This window comes from Podarcis pityusensis, assembly GCF_964106645.2.
Source record: "Podarcis pityusensis genome assembly, chromosome: 3".
Lineage (NCBI taxonomy): Eukaryota > Metazoa > Chordata > Lepidosauria > Squamata > Lacertidae > Podarcis > Podarcis pityusensis.
This window is the reverse complement of record NC_138026.1, coordinates 57,490,753-57,512,925: the sequence shown is the minus strand read 5'-3', so window position 1 is coordinate 57,512,925 and position 22,173 is coordinate 57,490,753. Positions and strand designations below refer to the sequence as shown.

The 22,173-nt window shown below is 40.7% G+C and overlaps 1 protein-coding gene across 15 annotated transcripts in view; it reads left to right on the top strand.

Moving 5' to 3' along the window:
• PTPRK (protein tyrosine phosphatase receptor type K) overlaps positions 1 to 22,173 on the top strand; it is a 333,584-nt gene that overhangs the window by 162,465 nt on the left and 148,946 nt on the right. For all 15 annotated transcript variants that reach the window (XM_080999488.1, XM_080999496.1, XM_080999492.1 and 12 more), the window contains exons 4-5: positions 8,586 to 8,667; positions 11,100 to 11,215. In XM_080999488.1, coding sequence (XP_080855614.1) covers positions 8,586 to 8,667; positions 11,100 to 11,215 — 198 coding nt within the window. The remainder of the gene's footprint in view (positions 1 to 8,585; positions 8,668 to 11,099; positions 11,216 to 22,173) is intronic.

Below are 22,173 nucleotides of genomic sequence, written 5' to 3'. Positions count from 1 at the left end.
CACAGTGTTCCAGGGGCCAAGAGTAACGAGAGGCTCTTCCTTCCATCTCTGTGCAGCTGTAGTACTACCATCCCTGCTACTGACCCAGGGGGATTACCGTATTTTTTGCCCTATAGGATGCACGGCCCATAGGACACACTTATTTTTTTTTTGGGGGGGGGGGGGGAATAAAGAAAAAAAATTCTGCCAGTCGGATTCTGCCAGTCATTTTCGCCAGTTCCACGTACTCCATCACCTTCATCTGCCATTCTTCCAGAGTGGGTAGATCTTGTGTCTTCCAATACTTTGCAATAAGTATTCTTGCTGCTGTTGTAGCATACATAAAGAAAGTTCTGTCCTTCTTTGGCACCATTTGGCCGACCATGCCCAGGAGAAAGGCCTCTGGTTTCTTCAGGAAGGTATATTTAAATACCCTTTTCATTTCATTATAAATCATCTCCCAGAAAGCCTTAATCATTGGGCACGTCCACCAAAGGTGAAAGAATGTACCTTCAGTTTCTTTACATTTCCAACATTAATTGTCAGGCAAATGATAGTTTTTTGCAAGCTTGACTGGTGTCATGTACCACCTGTATATCATTTTCATAATATTCTCTCTTAAGGCATTACATGCCGTGAACTTCATACCTGTGGTCCATAACTGTTCTCAGTCAGCCATCATTATGTTATGTCCTACATCTTGTGCCTATTTAATCATAGCAGATTTCACTGTTTCATCCTGAGTATTCCATTTCAACAGCAAGTTATACATTCTTGACGAATTCTTAGTTTTGGGATCTAACAGTTCTGTTTCCAATTTTAACTTTTCCACCTGGAAGCCAATTTTCTTGTCCAGATTGTATGCCTCCATTATCTGATAATAATGAAGCCAATCTCGCACTTTATTTTTTGGTTTTTCAAAACTCTGCAATTTCAGTTTATTTCCCTCTTGTTCTAGAATTTCCCAATATTTCGGCCATTTGGCCTCCATATTGAGCTTTTTCAGAGCCTTTGCTTCCATCGGTGACAGCCATCTTGGAGTTTTATTTTCAAGTAGATCCTTATATCTTATCCAAACATTAAACAATGCTTTCCTGACAATATGGTTTTTAAATGCTTTATGTGCTTTAACCTTATCATACCACAAGTATGCATGCCACCCAAATACATTGTTAAAACCTTCTAAGTCCAAAATGTCTGCGTTTTCCAGAAGCAGCCATTCTTTCAACCAGCAAAAAGCTGCTGATTCATAATAAAGTTTAAGGTCTGGCAGGGCAAATCCACCTCTTTCTTTTGCATCCGTTAGTATTTTGAATTTTATTCTAGGCTTCTTGCCCTGCCAGACAAATCTAGAAATGTCTCTCTGCCACTTCTTGAAACAGTCCATTTTGTCCAAAATTTGCAATGTTTGAAACAGAAACAGCATTCTAGGCAATACATTCATTTTTATAGCAGCGATATGGCCTAGCAGTGAAAGCTTTAAATTTGACCAGATTTCTAAGTCTTTTTTCACTTCAGTCCAACATTTCTCATAATTGTCTTTAAATAGATTCCCATTTTTAGCTGTCATGTTAATCCCCAGGTATTTCATTTTCTTAACCACTGTTAAACCTGTCTCATTCTGAAACCTCTCTTTCTCCATCACAGTTAAGTTTTTCTCTAAAACCTTAGTTTTTAATTTATTCAGTTTAAATCCTGCAACCTGACCAAATTCTTGAATCAGTTCCAAAACCCTTTTAGTACTAGATTCTGGCTCCTGTAACGTCAATACAAAGTCATCTGCAAATGCTCTCAACTTGTACTGTTTAGCTCCGACTTGTATACCTTTAACCAACTGGTCCCTTCTAATCATGTTCAGCAGAACCTCCAGGACCGATATAAAAAGCAGTGGGGAGATTGGGCAACCTTGTCGTGTCCCTTTTTCTATATTAAATTCTTCCGTCATTTACAATTAATTTAGCCTTTTGTTCTGAATAAATTGCACGTATACCGTTTTCAAAACCTTGGCCTACCCCCATCCCCTGTAGGTTCTTCTTCATAAAACTCCAAGAAATGTCAAAAGCTTTCTCCGCGTCCACAAATATCAAAACTGCCTTAGTGTTTATGTTCACTTGTAATTTTTCTAAAATATTAATTATGTTTCTCACATTATCAGACAGATGTCTACCCGGGAGAAAGCCTGCTTGGTCTTTATGTATCTCTTCCACTAGCACTCTTTTTAGTCTTTTAGCCAAAATGTCTGCAAAGATTTTGTAATCCACATTGAGCAATGATATGGGGCGGTAGTTCTTAAGCTGAGTCTTTTCAGTCTCTGTTTTCGGTACAAGTGTAATATACGCTTCTTTCCACGACTCTGGTGCCCTTTTTCCTCCCATTATTTCGTTACAGACTTCTTTTAAAGGTTGTACTAGCCATTCTTTTAAAGATCTGTAGTATCTAGAAGTCAATCCATCCGGTCCTGGAGATTTACCTAGTTGCATATTCTGAATGGCACCTTCTACCTCCTGTTCAGTTATTTTATAGTTCAACATTAATTTATTTTCTTGAGAAATTTTTTGTAATCCATTTGTTTTCAAAAATCGGTCTACGTCAATTTCTTTCTGTGGCCCTTGTGTATATAATTGTTTAAAGTACCTCTGGAAACAGTTTCTAATCTCAAATGGGTTCTGTATATTCCTTCCTTCCACTTCTAAATTTGTAACAGTATTTAATTTTTGTCTTTTTTTCATTTGCCAAGCTAATAATTTCCCACATTTATTAGCCGACTCAAATGTCTTTTGTCTCATTTGTTTAATTTTCCATTCTATCTCCTGATTCATCATTTTCATGTATTGTACTTGATATAATTTTATTTCTCTCAAGATCTCTTGTGACTTTGGTTTTGCTCTCAATTTCTTTTCACTTTCCTTTATTTTCTCCAATATTTTATCCTTCTTTTCATTTTGGATTCTCTTCTTTAATGCATTCTGTTGTATCAAGAACCCTCTCATACATTATATTACATTCTCATTTTAAATAATTGTGATAAAAATGCACTCTGCCTTGATGCTGATGGCTTCTTAAAGGCTTAACAGAAATGCTGCAAATGATCTCATGTTCTCAGAAGGTGGCATACGTGACAAGATAAAAGACAATGTACAGGGAAGGAAAATGCCAGGCAAGCAAGAACCTCAGATTTTGAGAACTTCAAAGGAACTTGGTAGGGATACTATAGGGATACAGCTAGATTTCCCCAAACCACACATAAATGAGACCTTGCCTCTATTATTAATGTTGGTATCATCTCTGCATGGTTCTCCTACTTCTAGACAAAACAAAAATATAAGAAGAGAGGTAATGAGTGTCCTCTTCTAGAGCCTCTCCTTTGGGAGTTTTTCTCTCACCTATTCAGCTTTTGACTCTTTTGTTGGAGCCAAAGAAACATGGCAAAAACGGGCTTAACTTAGAACATTTTCTGAAGTCTGGACTTAGACTTTTTGACTCTTCCTCACTTCTGAATTTAGCCTCATTTCTGCTTTGGAGGGAAAAAAGAATTTCTGAACATATAAGACATAGAACAATTCTGGAACATAGAGCAAATCACTCTATTGATTTGTCTCAATTCAATTCACTGGAAGTTGTTGGCTCTTTCACATTTTTTAACTCAAAGTAAATTTGATAACAATTTCCAAGCCCTTTTCATTTTTAAAATTACTTTTCAACATTTTTATACTTTTAGGTGCTCATTAGCATTTTACAACTTTTTATGTCCTGTTAGATTTGAACTTCATTTCAGTAAACGCCCCCCTTTTTAAAAAAAGTTCTGAAGTCCATTTTAGCGAATTTATATTGCCTTGGCTTTCGTGTCTAAGGGCCCCATTTAACTTTATTTTTTAAGTGTCTAGAAAATTTAGCAATGCTTCAAATTGGTTTCAAAAATTCAAGTAATGTGCAGGAGGGGAATTAAATGGAGGAAGGGTTATTTATTGCGTTTCAGCAGTTGGGATCAAGTAGAGTACAGGAGGATATGAGAGGAGGTCATATCATTTAACCAAGTGCTAAATGCTAGTGGTTCAATTAGCCATTTTGCTTGCCACTTTGGCGATGCCTGCTTTGTCAAGTGCCTGTCTTTTTATCTCAAGTTTTGAGTTTCTCATCTCACTGCTGCCAATGCAATCATGTCGGCTTTTCCATATACTCAGTGTAAAGCTGTAATTTACTATAATCATTATATCCATTCTACTTGTAGGGAAAATTATTAGCTCGGGTTACCACCAAGCAAACTCTTGAATTTTGCATTCTTAAATAAAATGTTAACGCATTCCAGTAAAATTCTGTGTTCATGATGGCGGTGTTGTCTCTAGTTAGACCAGACTTCTCTTCTTACATTCGATTGACTAGAACTGGGGATTGATTTGTTTGTTGAACAAAGAAATTCTAAAAGAAAGGATGTAAGCCTTCTGTGATGATTCCTTTGGTGGGGTGATATTAAGGAGTATATAGAGACGGATTATGGGACGCGGGTGGTGCTGTGGGTAAAACCTCAGCGCCAAGGACTTGCCGATCGCATGGTCGGCGGTTCGAATCCCTGCGGCGGGGTGCGCTCCCGTCGTTCGGTCCCAGCGCCTGCCAACCTAGCAGTTCGAAAGCATCCCCGGGTGCAAGTAGATAAATAGGGACCGCTTACCAGTGGGAAGGTAAACGGCGTTCCGTGTGCTGCGCTGGCTCGCCAGATGCAGCTTGTCACGCTGGCCACGTGACCCGGAAGTGTCTGCGGACAGCGTTGGCTCCCGGCTTATAGAGTGAGATGAGCGCACAACCCTAGAGTCTGTCAAGACTGGCCCGTACGGGCAGGGGTACCTTTACCTTTACCTAGAGATGGATTATAATAAACACAAAACGTTGGATTGTGACAGTCTAAGCTTTATATGCTCTAGAATGTTTTTAATTGCTTAAATGATTCTGTGTGAAACCTTACAAACAAAAAAACAAACAAACCAAACAACCAACCAACCAAACAAACAAAAAAGACATATGCAGGTATTCTCATCTAGAATTAAATTAATTCTACATTAGCACACAAACACAGAAGCTCCTCCCCATTCTTGTAGAACAAGCAGCTTACTGTAAACATGGAAGGTTCTTCCACGTTTTAGAATCCTGGAAAATCTGTGTTTTTAATCCCACCTCATAAATTCATTATCTACCTCATGAAGGGTGATGGGATGGCAAAGGTAGTATGTTTCTCTCCTTTCCTAGCCCCCTTTGTATTTTAAGTTAATGCCTAAATAGAACACATGAAGATGCAAGAAACAAGCTGCAAAATGACACTCCTAGAAACATATTGATTATGCACTTTTATAATACACAATTTATAAAGGTTCTGGGAAGCATGTGGTGTCTCTTCCATCGTTTATGTTTCGGCTGAGAAACTTGGTGATTGGAAGTTAATCAGTGAATATATCCTGTTATTGAGAGATGCTAACACAGTCTCTGTGTATATAGAATATACCCCATCTCTCATCTCTTTTCCACACTGGCCACTGAACAGATACGATTATGAAAGTCAGCCCAAGGTTGGGTATATATGAATCTAGGGTCATTTAATTTTGCATTTTTTTACTGCCAATTACCAATTAGAAGCTAAAAATGTTCACTGCTCATGGTGTCATGGTAGAGTAAACTTGTTGATTATTATTTTTAAAGCAGCAAAAGATTAATTTTTATAATGTAAAAGTAGTTGATACTATTTATTTTTGTTATTGGACTTGACAAAAGATCAATAATTTGCTTATTAAGTTTCATTTATTTGTTTTCTGACTATATATCACCACAATAATCCCATGATGAAATGCGAACTTTCACTGTAGCTGTTTTCTTTAGTAAGTGCTGGACCCACAGATAGCTGAGTCGGTAGAGCATGAGACTCTTACTCTTAGGGTTCAAGCCCAACGTTTGGGCAAAAGATCCCCCCTGCGTTGCATGGGGTTAGATTCAAGGTCCCTTCCAACTCTACAATTATATGATTCTATGTGAGGCCTGCCTTTCCAGGAATGAAAGAATTTCCCATTTTTCCCATTGATGAAAGGTGCTTAACAAAAAAAGGTGTTTTTTAAAAAATAAACAAATTCTTGAAAAAGATTATTCAAAAATCTCTTCCCCAAAAAATCAAGTCCTTAAAAAAAATTCCCTAAAAAAGTCCTTAAAATAATCCTTCCTAAAATTGTCCAGTAGCACCTTGGAGACCAACTAAATTTGTTATGGTATGAGCTTTGGTATGCACGCACGCTTCTTCAGATACCTGATTATGAATGTTTTGGACTGTTGGTAGATCTCTGTCTTCTATAAAACTGTTATATTCCCTATTAAAACTATCTAAGTCTGTGTACATATCATATTTTAAAGCACACACTCTCCAAGAATTTTGGGAGCTGTAGCTTACCCCAAAAGAGCTATAACTCCCAGCACCCTTAACAAACTACAGCTTCCTGGGTGCTGCTCTTTCTAGGTGTTTTAAATGTATGGTGTGCACTCAGCCTAAATCTAGACTCCACTTTCTTGAACCTTTTTTTGGGGGGGGGGAGTGGAGAAGGTTCCCTCACTCCAGTTTCCTTCCAAATATTAGAATGCATATCCCCCCCCCCTTAATTTTAGAACAGTTTCCTCCAGTGGTGGCTGCTGTGGGGTTTGTGTTTCCGCATTAATATTGCATTGACCGCTCTGTAGACATGGGTGTTTGAACAAGCTGGGCTCTCCCCTTCTTGCAAAGCATTGTTCCAGGGCTTAATTGCATTAAAAAGGCTGATCTGCCAGAGAAATCAGTGCTCATATCCCCGGTGGGCGTATTGGTAAAAAAGCTGCTCAACTATTGTGTTCCCTGCCCCCCAAAAAGCTCAAAAACTCTGTGCAACCTTTCCTTAAAAAAGCTCAACAACTTTGGGGTACCCTCTGTAAAAAACAATATCAGTGAGGGGGGTGCCATAAAAAAATTCAGCACTGGGTACCACCTGACCTTCCTACGCATCTGGGGGCGCCCCAGTGAGTGGGGGAGCTGTGTGGCTTTGCCGGCGGCCTCCCCTTTCCCTGCACGTCCGCCAGCTGTGCCCCATCAACCATATGGCTGGCGGGCGTGCAGCTTCCTTCCCAGGCCTCCGCAGAAGGAGAGCGATCCCTGCAGAGGCTTGGGGAAATCTCGACAACTCTGGGAAAGGCGGGGGGCGCCGGAGCGATCTTTGCACCACGGTGCCAGATATGCTTAAGACGGCTCTGTGGGGCCTGGTTCACCTCAGGCACCAAAATGTCTGGGGCCAGCCCTGCTTAACTGTCATGGGTTCCCCAAAGATTTCTAGGAACTATCGTTTTTAAAGGTGCTGAGAGATATTATGAGACCTCTATTCCCTTCACAGAGCTACAACTCTCAGAGTGGCTTAGCAATCAAGTCCTCTTTCCAGGGGACTCTGGGAATTTTAGCTCTGTGAGTGGAATGGGGGAACTCAGTGTCAGTTCCCCCTCTCATAATTGTCAGCATGGAGGCCCTAATCTGGATCACCCTCCTGCAGTTTGTATTGAGGGGAAATGTTGCATTTAGCTAAACTGGCCTTTTTTGCATGAAGGTTGCATGAGTATCGAGACCACAGTGAAATGGTGGGTGAGTAAGGGTTAAAAAAAGCCTTCACTGGCAATTAGAAAAGAAAAAAGCAACACCCCTATGCCTGAAGGCAGAACTACACAGTTAAGATGATATGCTGTTCTACTTTGTTTTGTTTTTGGCGCGCGCACACAAACACACACACACAGACATAGAGAGAGAGTGTGTGTTTTCTGGCTGCTTTAAAAAACAATATAAAAATACAATCAAATCTTGCTGCAAACGCACATTAATATCATGTTAATGATACAGAGAATAAAATCAAGCAAGAAATCAGTGTATATGTTTGGTCCTCACAGAGAGAGGTTGAGAGCTCATGATTTGGGCTGAAACGGAATACTCTCTGAATTCTAGTACTTGATGCTTCTCTCTGCATCATCTCTGGAGTCTTGCAGTGCTCAGAGTTCAGGTGGGCATGGAGATAACTCTATCCATTTATTGCGGAGGATTACACCATTTCTGCTGCTGCTATTGACACGGATTTCGGCTAGGCATCAGAGGAGCTATGATACCAGTGCCTTTATTATTCCTTCCATCACATTTTTTATCTCTTGCTTGGCAGAAACAGAGAACGAAGATACGTACGAGCATATTAATCTTATACTTTCAGTTTCACTGTGAATGTGGTATTCAGCTGAATTGCTGAGGTAGAAAATGAAGGGCCTTGTCTCCTAGGCAGTATGTGAAAAATCTGCCCTCTTTTTACTGGAAAATACTTGCTTCCTTTTAAAATGGTATATTTGTTCTAAAGATTCTGCATATTGCAGGCCAGAATGAGAGGGCAAGGGCACTGAAGTAGCCTTAATTAATAGCTGACCTTTGTGTAAATCAAGAATGGTGAAAATGATTAAATTCAGGAGTGAAATGTAGCAGGAAGTTCAGCTGTAATGAAAAAGTGTTGTCTTATATCTGCACCCTGCACTGATGGGAATTCTGTAGCAGTGACGGTTGTAAACATTTTTTTCTTTCTCTTTGACAGGTAATATTTGAGGCCGAAGTCTCAGATGGAAGAAATGGCTACATTGCCATTGATGACATCCAGGTTCTGAGTTACCCTTGTGGTAAGTAATGATTAAGAGTCACATTTTTCTCTGTCTTTTTCAAGACAGGCTCAATATTGTCTGACTGCGTTTTCCATCATCCAGCCATTGGTGTCCTCCCTCCACCCTTCTCCTCTAGTTTTTCCTCTTACAATTTGTTAAAAAGTGGGGAAATGACACCTTTGAAGCAGTGAATTAATCTTGTTTTCTTGTTAATTTAAATACCTGAATTTAATGTTTCTCAACATTCACAGACGTGTAGCTTATAGTTAAATGTAGATGTATAAGATTTCTGTTAGTTGGGGTTCCAGCTAATGAGAACAGAAGTGGCTTGCTGGGTGGGGTAGAGCCACTCGGCTAGCTTCCCAGTAGGTGGATTTCACTGGAGGAAGAGGGGAGAGGTAGCAGAGAGACTGGTGTAGTGCAAATGCACCAGCAGGAGGATTTAGCACTGCTGGTGCATTTGCCCAACACTGACCGCCCTGACGCCTTGCTTCCTCCACATTCCCTTCTGGTGGGCAATAGCAACCACCTGCTGGCAATCTGGCACAATGGCTCTGTTCTACCCAGTGAGCTATTTCTGGGAAACAGCATTAGAATCAAGCTTCTATAAATCCTATCTGTAAAATACTTATTTGCTTCTTCATGATCCTGTGGGATTTAGCTCAACTTATTGTCAATATAATAATAACACTTTTAAGTGTTGTAGCAACCAATGTTGAGCAAATGGCATTTAAAGTGTGTGCAGAGAGCCCTATCAAAACAGCAAAATCATGCCTGAAGATGATTCGGAGACCCTTTAGGCCAAAAAGCAGTACATAAATAAACTATATTGATCTATGTGGAGTAGCTGAGTTGGTAAAGCTTGAGACTTTAATCTCACATCACCATTGGGCAAAGGTTTCCTGCATTGCAGGGAGTTAGACTAGATGCCCGTTGTGGTCCCTTCCAACTCTACAATTTTAAGATTCTATGATTAGTATGGATGTGCTTTCTTGGACCAAACCACCTTCACGATTGTTGCCACATCCTGCAGCAGCCAAAGCTTCCGAGAGGTTATCAAGGACAGAATGGTATAAATTTCATTATAGTAATTGATTGCTAAGTGTGCAAAGACTTGAAATGATGATCACTTGGTTTAAATCCAATGAAATAGCTGTCTTTATATCCATTGAGGGTTCTGAAAAGTCATATTGGGACTACTGTCACAACTGAACCTCTGGGTCCAGGATGAACTACAAGCTTGAGAGAAGAGGCTAGAATCACCTTCCATGTGTGTTCTATTTCCCACAACTATCCTACAATTTGCTAGGCTCCCTCAAGGCTCCTGCAACAGAGAAAAATGAAATAAATTAAGGTTTTTCATGTCACATTTTGGAAAGTTGTCACCCAACAGAATTTTGTAATACAGCATTTCATAGAGTAAAATGAGACATGAAGGTACTCTTGAGACTTTTCAGATTCTGAAAAGATAAACAGTTATCCATGGCTGCTCCCCTGAAACTTACATGCAAGGTTAGTAGCACCTAACTATCATGGTTTAGTTTCCTGTGTCATCAAAGCCAGCTCCATGAGTTGATGCCTCCATCACCAGCTTCTTCCATTTTATCATTTTTTATCAGCAAGGATGGCCATAGGTTCAATTCAACAGCAGCAGCTCTCCAGTATAGGATTTGTAGGGCAGTAAACATGGCCCTTGATCCTAATTAAGATGAGCCTTCCCCCACACCCCACACAGGCATAGCATTACTGAATGTTGTTTGGTTAATTGCAAAGGTAATAGACTGGGCCAGTCTATTGAACTGCTAAGGCTAGACTCTTGATGTGTGGCCTGTTACCAGGTAATTTAGAAGAGTAATGTGTGTGCAAACTATGTAGCATATTTCTCTCTCGACTGCCACCACTGCCTTTTTCAACCCTAATATTTCACAAGGATGGTTTTGTCACTGAGCTTTCCTCGAGGCAGGACAGTTAGTATGAGAAGCTTTGTCAGTGGGTCAAATGTTGCTGTATTTAGTGGGGCAGGTGATATTTACTGACAGGGATGTCTACGTGGCACTAGGTCACACTATATGGAGTTAATTAAATCTGATTGTTTGTATTGTTAATGCAGTGGTTTCTCATTGCAGTGGTTTTATGTATAATGTAATGGAAGTTCACTCCAGAGTTTTTAGGCTTTTTTTTTTGGTTTCACATCCTTTTACGCTTTGGCTTATTACAAATCACTTTTAATTCATGTCTGACAAGCTTTAGCAGAGTTTGTGTGGTGCAGGAAGAAAGATCAAGGCTGTTTTGTTCTCTCTCCTTGAGTTGAAACAATTATTTTCTTTCATGTAAAAAATTAGTTTTAACCAAAGGCTGCAGTAATGTGTATCTTTGGGGAGAAGTAAATGGGCTTTTTTTGTCTGAACATATTTTGGGTAACATTTTTCTCTCTCTCCACCTACACACAGATAAATCTCCTCACTTCTTGAGGCTTGGGGATGTGGAGGTCAACGCAGGCCAGAATGCTACATTTCAGTGCATTGCTACAGGGAGGGATGCAGTGAATAACAAGCTATGGCTCCAGGTAAGGCTGATTCAATGGGGTTCATTTGTGGGCATACATCTTGCAAAAACAAAAAATGAAAGTTCTACTTTTTCTGGTTTATACAGGAGAAGTCACATAACTGAAAAATGCTTTCCAATATAATTTTTTTTTTTTTGCTTTATTTTTAATTTTCATTTATTTCATATTAAAAGATGGCTGTACTTATACAACTGCAATGCTTCTGAGTCCCCCACTTTTATGAACAATATCTGACTCACATGAGTTGAAGACGCAGTCATAGCTGTCAACTTACAGATTTGAAAATAAGGGACTAGCAGCCTCAAAAATAAGAGATCAGCAGCCAAAATAAGGGATTTTAGTCAACCAGCAGCCAAACGAAGCCTCAAGCGGTGGTTCCCACAGCGCAGCAACCCGGCAAAAGGGATGCAGAGGGGGAAATCACTACATTAAGATGCTGCACTGGTTGGAGGGTATGCTAAGCAGCATGTCGGGGCTGCCGTCGTCCTGGCACAAGGAGTTCCATCAGCCCTTCCCTGCGCGAGAGAGAGGGAGGGAGGGAGGGAGAAAGACTCTCACCCACGCTGCCCGCGAGCCCAGCATGAGGCGGTTGCGGCGCTGCAGTGGCCGCTGAAGCGCCGCCCTTCTGCATCCCTCCCCATCCCCTCCTCTTCCTCCTCCCTCAGGCCGCCTCCTCAGCCGCCGCCGCTGCCTCCGGCTTCCCCTGGCAGCGCGGCGGAAGTCTCGCAAGAGAGGGGCTGCCTGCCCGCCCGCCGCCACCCGTCTCCTCATGACGCGCCCCTAAGGGGGAAAAGGGAGAGACGGAGATGCGGCAGCTCGTGCGTGCGCTCTCTCTCGAGGCAGAGGACCCCCAGCCACTGCTTCCCTCCGGAGCCGGGCGAGCGTGAAACCCAGGAAATTTAAGGGACATCATCAGTCCGGGACAGTAGCGGGAAACGGCACTGGGATAAGGGAGTTTCCCGTCAAATAAGGGACGGTTGACAGCTATGGATGCAGCGATACACTTTTTATTTCCTCAAATATCTCTCTATTCATGGGCTCTGTGTTCTGTGATAGCTTAGTTATAGCCCTTTCTTATAATCAAGGTATTATATGAAATTGCTACTACACTGCAGTGAATATTCTCTGCAGTAGAATGCTCTCTACACATTTACTTTATTTAGGCACCATAACCACCCTAAAAATGTCAGCAATATGTTTTAGACTTTAAAAAATGGGGAAAATGCAGTCCTGGGGAGCAATGTGCTAAATTTGGAATTCCTTTTTAGTGAGGTAAGGAAAAATTGTATGGTACTTGTGGATAAGCGGGGCATATGTATCTGTGATTTTGAATAACTATTTGTTTGAAGTTGATAGCAAATTATACCTTGATTTTAAACAGAATGTTAAACTACATCCATGTGATGCAACTGAATTAAAGAATTCCAGATTTTAGAACAGGATGAAGTACAATCACAAAAGTCATGCTGGATCAGGCCAAGGGTCCATCTAATCCAGTATCCTCTTTTCATATATGCCTGTGGAAAGCACATATGCAGAACTGGAGCTCAGCACCACTGTCCTCACTTCTGATTTCTACCAGCTGATATTCATAGGCATATTGCCTTTAACAGTGGAGGTGTAACATAGCCATTGATAGCCTTATCCTCCATGACGTTTGTTACTAATGAATAAAATAAAATGAGATGACAGATAATGGTACTGCTCATGCCTTCTGCTTCAATGTGATAACTGTAAACATTCAATTTCAGTGACTTAAGGATAGTTTTATTTGACTTTACATGACCAGTTTAGTAATTGCAGGCTGTATCACTAGGGACTAAGAGTTTCCATTAAATGGGGAACACTAATAAAACAACACTTAGATAAGCACAGAAAAATTGTTTTAAAGTATTAGGAGTGCCAAAGTGAACACACATTAAAAGAACCTGTATAATTGTCATAGCTAAGGTGCTAACAATGGCAGTGTGCAAGTACTTATTTTAACCACTCTGTGCAACCTAGATAAATGTTGATCCAATGTGGTTAAAAAGAGCCAACTGGAAAGTTTCCATACTGTGCAGTCCTCCATATCAGATTGATGTCAGATTATTTCATTTTTATTCTCTAAGGTAGATTGTTTAACAAACAGACAAAAGCTGTTTTAGCAAACATATGTTTTGTTTTGTCTAAATTACATAATTAGATTTCCTCTCCTTTTTGTTAAAAACAATAAACACGTTTATTTCATTAAAAATTCAACCCACCAAGATAGTTTACAAGATAATGAAGCACAACAATTTCCAAACCCCCCCCCCAAACCCCAAGAAGTAATGTGATAGAATTTGCTCACTAACCTTGTGTGGTCACTGGGGCCCACAGCCAAGAGGCGCGTCATCATTTGGGAGCATGGCCAGTGGGTGGGATACTGTACCACTTCTCACATGTTGGAAGCTGTGAAGGAAGTCATGTGCATAATCCTAGTAAAGGGTGTGCTTCTAGGGGAGACAAATCTGCAAAAGTTCGAACAAAAATTCCCTGAACAATTAGGCTCCATACAGATGGGGGTGTTCAATACAGTTCTTTGGAGAGGTTTGGTTATAAAAGACTTTGCTGGTCGATGAAACTATCTACCAATCGAAGTTTTGAGGCTCCATGAGAGAAGGAGTGGCCTAAGCAGCTCACCTCACCAAGTTGGGGGTGGTGACCTCAATATAGCTCCCTCTATATAGTTGAATATGAGTAGAGAGACTACCACTGAAGGGGACCTGAGCCAGATGGCTTATCCAAAAAGAGCCACAGGCATAAGGAGCAATACTCCAATTCCTAAACCAACAGGGATCCACACAGTACTGAGTGATATTAATACCTAGCTTGCAACCCATTGCAGATCCGTTTAAAAGTTGTTGTTAATGTTTATTTTGAAACCCAGGTTGATGTCTCACCTCTTTATTGTAGGATTCTGACGGCAAGTAAATATTCCTGAAAGTGCATCTTCACGTAGGATGATAAATAGATGGAAACTTTGAGATATTTTAACCACAAATCATGTTGAAAAGCAAATCTGCCTATTATATATGAAAGTAACCTATTCAGAATTATAGAGGGCAAGTTCACAGTTGGCTGCAAGGTTCTGTGAAAATTATTACTTTGCAACTAGCTTTCATAGCCTCAAGTAATAGGATCAAATAATTCATGAGCTCATCTGTGATAGTATTTTCTCAACAGGTGATCACTCAGTTATAATATGATGTAGTAGTGCTACATCCAAGTGCTATCTTGGATATGGCAGTGGGACTCTGAACCTACTGTGGATGTGATCTTTTCCCAAAAGGCCCACTCCCAGAGGTTTTCAACCTTTTGAGTCCACAGCTACCTTGACCAACTACATTCTTTCTGTGGCATCCCTGTGGGGCTCAGGAGCCCAGTTATGTCACCCCTTGCCTGCCTACAAATGTTTAAAACTTGGGCTGCCTGATCCTGTGTTCTACTGTGTGGGAAGAGTGAAAGTCTAAGCACACATACTAGCATGTTCTACTGAACTTAGTTGGAACATACTTCTGAGTTAAACAGCAAAGCTTTTTGGAACACATTAATTTCATGTCCAAAACAAGATCAGGTAATTCAGAACACTAAAATCCTCTGTGTGTGCGCGCACGTGCACGCGTGTGTGTTTTGGGGGTCAGATAGAAGATTCCAAAAACACACCATGTTTTTGGTTAGCTCAGTTTAAATATCTGAGCAATAGGTTTCAGAACCAAGCTGCTTCATTCTATTTTCCATTTTGGGAATGGTAGTAAATATGGTAAGCTGTCTAACAACGTTTGAAATCTCTTGTCCGTGGCCAGCATAAGACGACACCTATGTGGCCCCCATCAATAAAGCCCTTCCCTTGGAGCATCTGCTAAACCATATGCCCTGGCTCTAGGTTCAGTAGTTGATAACGGAACCACTAATAAGCCTATCCATCATTGTTGAGCCTTGGCACCAACACATCATTTGGCTTGAGCAAAGAGGTTTAACCTGCCTTTGCAGTTCTGTTTGTGTCTGTGTGTGTGTGTTTTGCCACACAGATCTTGGTGCTACCTTTGACTTTGGTGGATCTGAAATGAGGAGTATTATCACCCATGGTTAAAATGTGGTGGGGGGTTTTAAAGCATGACTGGTAATCCTGTTGGTAATCAGTCAGTAATGGCTTTAGGTGCTGGCTAAATGCCTCCTTAGTTGGCAGGCCAAAGCTGGAAGAGGGTGCCATGGTTTCACCCTTTGAGAGGCTCATCAGCATTAATGCAGCATGATGCCTTTCTTCTCCCAGCCACAGGAAAATGTCATTCCTAGTGGAGTTGCAGATAATTAAAGCAACTGGCTGAAAATAGCAATTGAAGGATAGAAAAAGAGAACGACCAATTTGAGTTCAGTTTGTTGCAACTACAACTCATGACTTTTCTCTGTGTTTAGGGAATATTGTGTACATTTAGATGTTTCTGCTTTCTGTTCTGGACATCATGAGGATTAGGGTGCTCCTGTTGTGGAGGATATTGCCTTTTCCCACCATGTAAGCCACAGTATCTTTATAAAAAGCAGTGTCTTCAAGGTGATGGTGCATTCATGGTTGCAAATGCTGTTTGGAATGTAGCTGTCTGCTATCTTGGGCATCTGTTGTATATTTAGAGCTTGACTGATTGGTGTGGCACAACTTCAACCCTTTTTGCATGAACAGGCCTAACTTTCAGACGTTCCTGCCATTTGTTTAACCTATTTATTAAAGATTGTGGATTCTCAGCAACTTTGGAAGCTGAGTGTTCCCCTATCTTTTGTCTAGCTTTAAAAGTGGGTGGCTGAAAGGAACAAGAAATGTATTGTTTCTTTCTCCCTCTCCATGGCCTACCATACTTTTATGTTGCAGAGAGTCAACAGCAAGGGGATGTCTGTGAATGGCGTGCTCACAGGTGCCATGTTTGGGATCCTCGGATTACACATTGCCAGGGCTGCTGGGGTGGGGGAGAGATAATAAATCATGAGAACAAATGAAAGGAGAAATTACATTGGGGCAAGAGCATATTAGTGATTATAGAATTATTTTATAAGCATTTGGAAGATAAGCAGAGTAGAACAATTTGGCATATTCAACCCATAAAGGATACACAGAATTGGGAAAACTTGCCTAGTGCTAGCAAGCAGGCAGGCAGGCAGGCAGGCAGGCAAACAGTCAAACAAACAAACAAACAAACAAACAAACAAACAAACAAAAACATGCTTTTAAAAAAGAAGTAGCCTGCTAAATTGTTTGATTCCACTAAGCAAAGTAGTGAGGGATGTCTGCAATAGTTAGCTGCAAACAGGAAATGAAAAAAGATAGTGTGCGGGGGGAAATGCCACATATTCACCTTAAAGGAAGAATACACTTCAGCTGAAGAGGTACATCCACCAAAATGACTGTTTTAAAAGTCTATTTTTGAAAGACAAAATGCAATAGAGAACATTGTGAAGTTGATGCAATTGTAATATTGAAAAACAGTCTGAGAGTGGAATTTTACATCTATGGTGGATATTCCATTGGTGCAAGTATTTCAGCTAGCCAGATGGAGCGATCCCCCCTCTACTTCTCCTGCTGTCCTGGGGGTTCTCCTGTCCCCTCCCTTGAGCCAATTTCAAGGTATACAGGGGGAGGAGAGAGGGGAGGCTCCATGGCACAAGCGGAACTCCTTGCACAGGACTTTGCCCACAGGGCTGGTTGGGTGAATCCCCTTAAGTATTTTTCAGGCTAGTTTAGATGGGATACATCAAACTTAAACAAAAAATGGGGGGAAAGGGTAGTTAGATTAGATGGCTTCAGATGTGACCCTAAGCATGAATGTTTGTACCTCTCCAATGCTATATGCTCCTTTTACTTCCTGGCAATTGATAGATCACTGTAGTCTTGTATAACTGTCTTTCATCCCCATGCATTAAGATTTACAAGTGAGAACCTACTCAGATTCTGAATGCCCATAAATCAGCCTGCCTGTGTGATATATGAGAGCTAGCAGTTTGCCAGTGCCCAACCCTAGAAGATTTGGAAGTCAAATACATCTTTGTTTGAGATGAACTTCTTCTTCTTCTTTTTTTTTGGCCAAGGATTTGTGCATGATAGATGAATATGAGTAATAAAAAATATTGATCTTTGTTTTGGAAGAGTGGAATATCCACACACTCACACCCCAAGTGCAGTCTTTGGGCAACTTTGTTCATTACATGTTGAATATATATACACAGATCTGTAATATAATGAATGGCCGGTGATTTCCACCCATGTATTTTGCACTAGTGAAGGGCACTGGTCTTCAACAGGTGGGTTGGGACTCACCACTGGGTTATGGCCTGATCCACGGCAAGTTGCAACAGCAGCACTGCTAACATACAAATGGAGAGCCAGTGTGGTGTAGTGGTTAAGAGCAGTTGACTCGTAATCTGGTGAACTGGGTTTGATTCCCTGCTCCTCCACATGCAGCTGCTGGGTGACCTTGGGCTAGTCACACTTCTCTGAAGTCTCTCAGCCTCACTCAGCCTCACTCAAGGTTGTGTGGGAGGAAGGTAAAGGAGGTTGTTAGCCGCTTTGAAACTCCTCAGGGTAGTGATAAAGCGGGATATCAAATCCAAACTCCTCCTCCTCCTCTTCTTATTGGGGAATGGGGGGGGAGGGCAGTGGGGAATTAAGGAATGGGTTCCCAATGCAAGTTTGTATTAAAGGTGGATCCTGGGTCTGAAAAGTTGAAGACTCCTGCTCTAGGAAACAGGGAGTGGCTGTTGTTTCTCAGTAGATGTGCAAAGCATGAGACCACCCTTCCTTGAGAACACTTCCTGTCTCTCTGTACCTATATCTTTAGGTGCCAGGTGAAAATGTTCCTCTTCAACTAGGCTGTCAGCTGATTAACATTCTATGCCCTTTTAAATGTTTTTTGGGGGGGGCAGTATGGGTTTGTTTTGTTCATGTTCTTGTTTTTATTAGTGCTGCTTTGTGTTCTTATTTTGCATTTTTATGCTGTGAACTGCCCTGAGATCTTTGGATGAAGGGAGGTATAGAACTTAAATAAATGAATAAATAATCAGATGATGGATAGATAAATGGATAGACAGCGATATCTCCAAAGAGAGTAGTCTTTTGTGCCTGTAACTCGTTTACTTTCCCCGTTAAAAAAATTACTTGTGGAAATTACTTTCCTCCCACTGAACAGGCTGGCAGCTCTGAAGTTTTGAATTCTTCCTGTCTCTTGCCTGCATTGGAGGCAACGCTGCTAACTAAGCCTGTTTTCTATAGCACTTTGCTTAGGCCCTAAGTCGCTACCTTCTTAAATCAATCCTTACTGGATTCCCAGGTGTATTGCTGTTACACAACATTGCTTTTAAAGATTTCTTGCTTCACACCTCTTTACTTCCCCCCTTTACTATAAAGTTAATTCATAAAGATCTCCTTGCCTTTTCCTTTTCTTTCACGACCAGAGTCTTGTAAGCAATTTATGCCTCATCTTGTTCTGTCTCATTGCTGCCCTGCAACTGTGGTGACACATGATTCAGGGGGAATTGCTGCAGGTTCAGTCCCTCCAGACTCAATTCTGCAAATTAGCTAGTGCTTACAGTACATCCAGCATTACATCATTCTTCAGAAGATGTCTCTCTTTATTATAGCTCTTGTAGGAAAGTATCTTTCCAATGTTCTTTTTCTGTGCTCTTGATAGTGTTCCCATAAAAATAGCTTTCTTTTCTTTGATCACAGCAGTCTGGCTTTTTACACCCATTCCCCCTTTGTATCCAGCATGCATACTCTGATCTCTAATAGTAGTGCTTGCAATGTTTTGACCATTGATTTCCTAGTACTTTACAAGTACAGTAGTTTGTTGAGTCTGTCATCATAACATATTGCTCCTGTGAAATATAAGAGTTCTTTTTATATCAGATGTTCCAAACAGAAACTGCAGTAGGTTAAGCCGAAGCTTAATAAAGTGTCCTTATGATTAACCTAGATGGAATCCAGACCTCAGATACATGCAGTCTGGTTTGCTTCAGGAGAAGCAAGAACTTGCCATCCCTCATCCCATGCCTTCTCTTTTGTATACCACAGGAGATCAAGAACATCCACTTTCAGTTTTAAGTTAAACACAGTTCCTTGTGGTGTCTGGTCCCAAGTAGCTGTGGTTTGTTTTTACTATAGTTATACTAAAGTATGATGCCATCCTAGTTCTTGACCTACCGGTTGAAAACTAGAGCCTTGGAACTTGTGCAGCTCACTCATATGCAACAGTGAGAATCATTCTCCATGTTTACTCTCAAGTAAGCCTCATTGTGTTCAGCTGGACTTACTTCCTGCTGGGTGTTAAAGTTTACAGCCTTTGAATATGGAGTTGAAAGCCCACATGTTTGTCTTCTGCTTTAATGACACTGCCAAAAGGGGATAGAATCTTGTATATTTTTAGGATTGCTTCAGTACATTTTAAGAAAAAACAGGTGGTAAGATGCTTTTGTTTCCTTTGTTAGTTATATATACATATACTGCATGGTATACATCCAGTTTATTTGAGCAAGCAGTATGAACATGTAACTTCTGACAGTGGGTGCAATCTTTGTTTAAATCTTCTTGACTTCAGTGGAATTCAGCCAGCCTAATTGCATGCATATGATTGCAACCAAGGCATTAGGAGTCAGTTCATGTTTTCTCCATTGGCACTGAGACAGCTACTGAGGGATGTAAATTCTCATTTATCTATGAATGTGACGGTGTATTGGCCATAGTACCACCTGCACCAGCATGACTTTCTGTTCATGTTGGCTGAATTCCACTGAAGCCAGGAGTTGTATATAGTTTATTTTTATTTTTTTGTTAAAGCAACAACAACAACACAAAAAATCTAATCTGTTAATTTAGAGTGCAGGCTTATAGTGCTGAAGATCCTTGTGTCCCATTTGGAATAATTTATTGGTAATGAATCACCCATCCTGAGTGCATCGCCCTCAGCTTTTGAGGGAAAGGGGCAGGATGTAGATATGATTAATAATGTGAACTGTATTTTTGTGTACTTGAAAACTTGAGAACTTCAATAAAATATATATAAATATTGGTTTTATAAAATAAAAGGCTTGAGGTTTCTCCAGGGAATGCTTTTCTGATGGGTCATGGAGCTTTCCTTTTTTTCCAGTGATATATAATTGAAGATGCATATTTCTCTAATATAAACTTTGTATATACATGTCACCTGCTTCTGCCTAATATTATACAGCAGAGAGAAATGTAAGAATGATTAGGTGTGATTTACACTTTCTTGGTGGTCTTTCTCATATTAAAATAGTGCTTTAGAGACACTGCTATATAGTAGCACTGGACAAGCAGTGCTGCAACTTCAGTCTTTATACAATTTCATTTGAGATTTTTCTTGGAACTCCAGTCTAAAACGTGTATGTTTGCATATGAAATCTCTCTTGTCACTCTACATTCCATCTTTTGAAGCCACTGCTGTCATTTAGGTTTGAAGAGAGCCTTCCCTTCTCGGATAAATGTGATAATTTCCCCTGGCTCCTTAGTTTGCAGTTCCTTTTTTGTTTTACCTTATAACAGCAGCAGATGATAAGTTCCTCCTGGTTTGAATTTAATTCTGCCTCACTTAACTAGGTCCTCCACGGGACAATAGCTCAGAGTCACATAAGCATCACTCTGTAGCCTCAGTGGCTGTTATCTGAGTAGATTCTCTCTGGGGATGCCTAAATGCTACTACTGTTGGCCCTATTGCACTACTTCCTAGGGACTTTTATTGTCAGATTCTTCACTGATTACAAGGCTGCAGGACACATCACTGACCATGTATAATGTGTTGTGATTTCTTTCTTCTACCTTCTGCCAGCCTGCGGTTTTGGTTTACAAACGGTGGCGGCTGTTGAGTTCCCATGAACCCTACTGACCACATTCACACAATTGCATCTTTGCCTATAAGGTGTGATATGAATGAGTTCATTGCTCCTTCTAGGGGCATCTACATCTTCAGTTAAGCAAAGTTTAGAACCAGCCAGGATCTTAGAGCACGGTCTGGTTTAATATCCTGGCATTATTTGATGTTGCCTGGTTTAATTGCTTGTGCTGCAAAAGGAAGAAGCAAAGGGGCTCTGTGTGGGGTGCAAAAGGCTTGTTTATCTTGGCTGATTTAGCAGAGAGAAGATTGTCTGCAATGGGGCATTATGCATGACAATTGCTTCCCTGCATTGTTTTATTTTTTGTAGACCATACAGTACATAACAATTCACAGAAAGTAGTCATGAGAACCTTCTTTCCCCCTCTCTTCTTCCTTTTGATATGATTAAATCAGGAATGACACAAATTATTTTAAATTAAATTTTAATGTTTTGCTATTTCACGACTTGACTACAAACCTATGGCCGTCCGAAGTGCAGCTGCCATCAGCTTCATCCAGGGTTGATGGGAATTACAGTCCAGCAGCATCTGAAGGGCTTCAGTTGCCCTGACTCTGGTTTACCCTGTGGACAGCATACATTTGCATTGTTAAATGCCCAGGTACACATGTCAGGAAAATCTTGACTGGATGAGGCCGTTTTGTAAATTGTGGGAACTCTTCAGAGTTGTATATGCATAGTTCATTCATTTTGCACCTCTTTAAAAATGCTCAAATAGTCAAGTAGTCACAGATACAGCACTGTGTATACCTATGATAGTGGGTAATTTACAAATGTTGGTAAGCTAACAATGTCCAAAGGGCCACAGGTTCACCATTCCCATCCTAGAGGTTGTCTGCAGGGCTTTAATGGGGCATTCTTTAATGCTTTATCAGAAATCTTGCACAGAAATGTTTGGTTCAATATCCAAATCTGGTTAGTATTGATGAAGTACAGGCCATTGGGAGAGGTAATATTTGCTTGCTTACTCACTATATGATAGCATGTGTTTTGTCATACCAGACATGGGGAAGACAGACAAGAGATTATTGTTTCTGGCTGCAGTT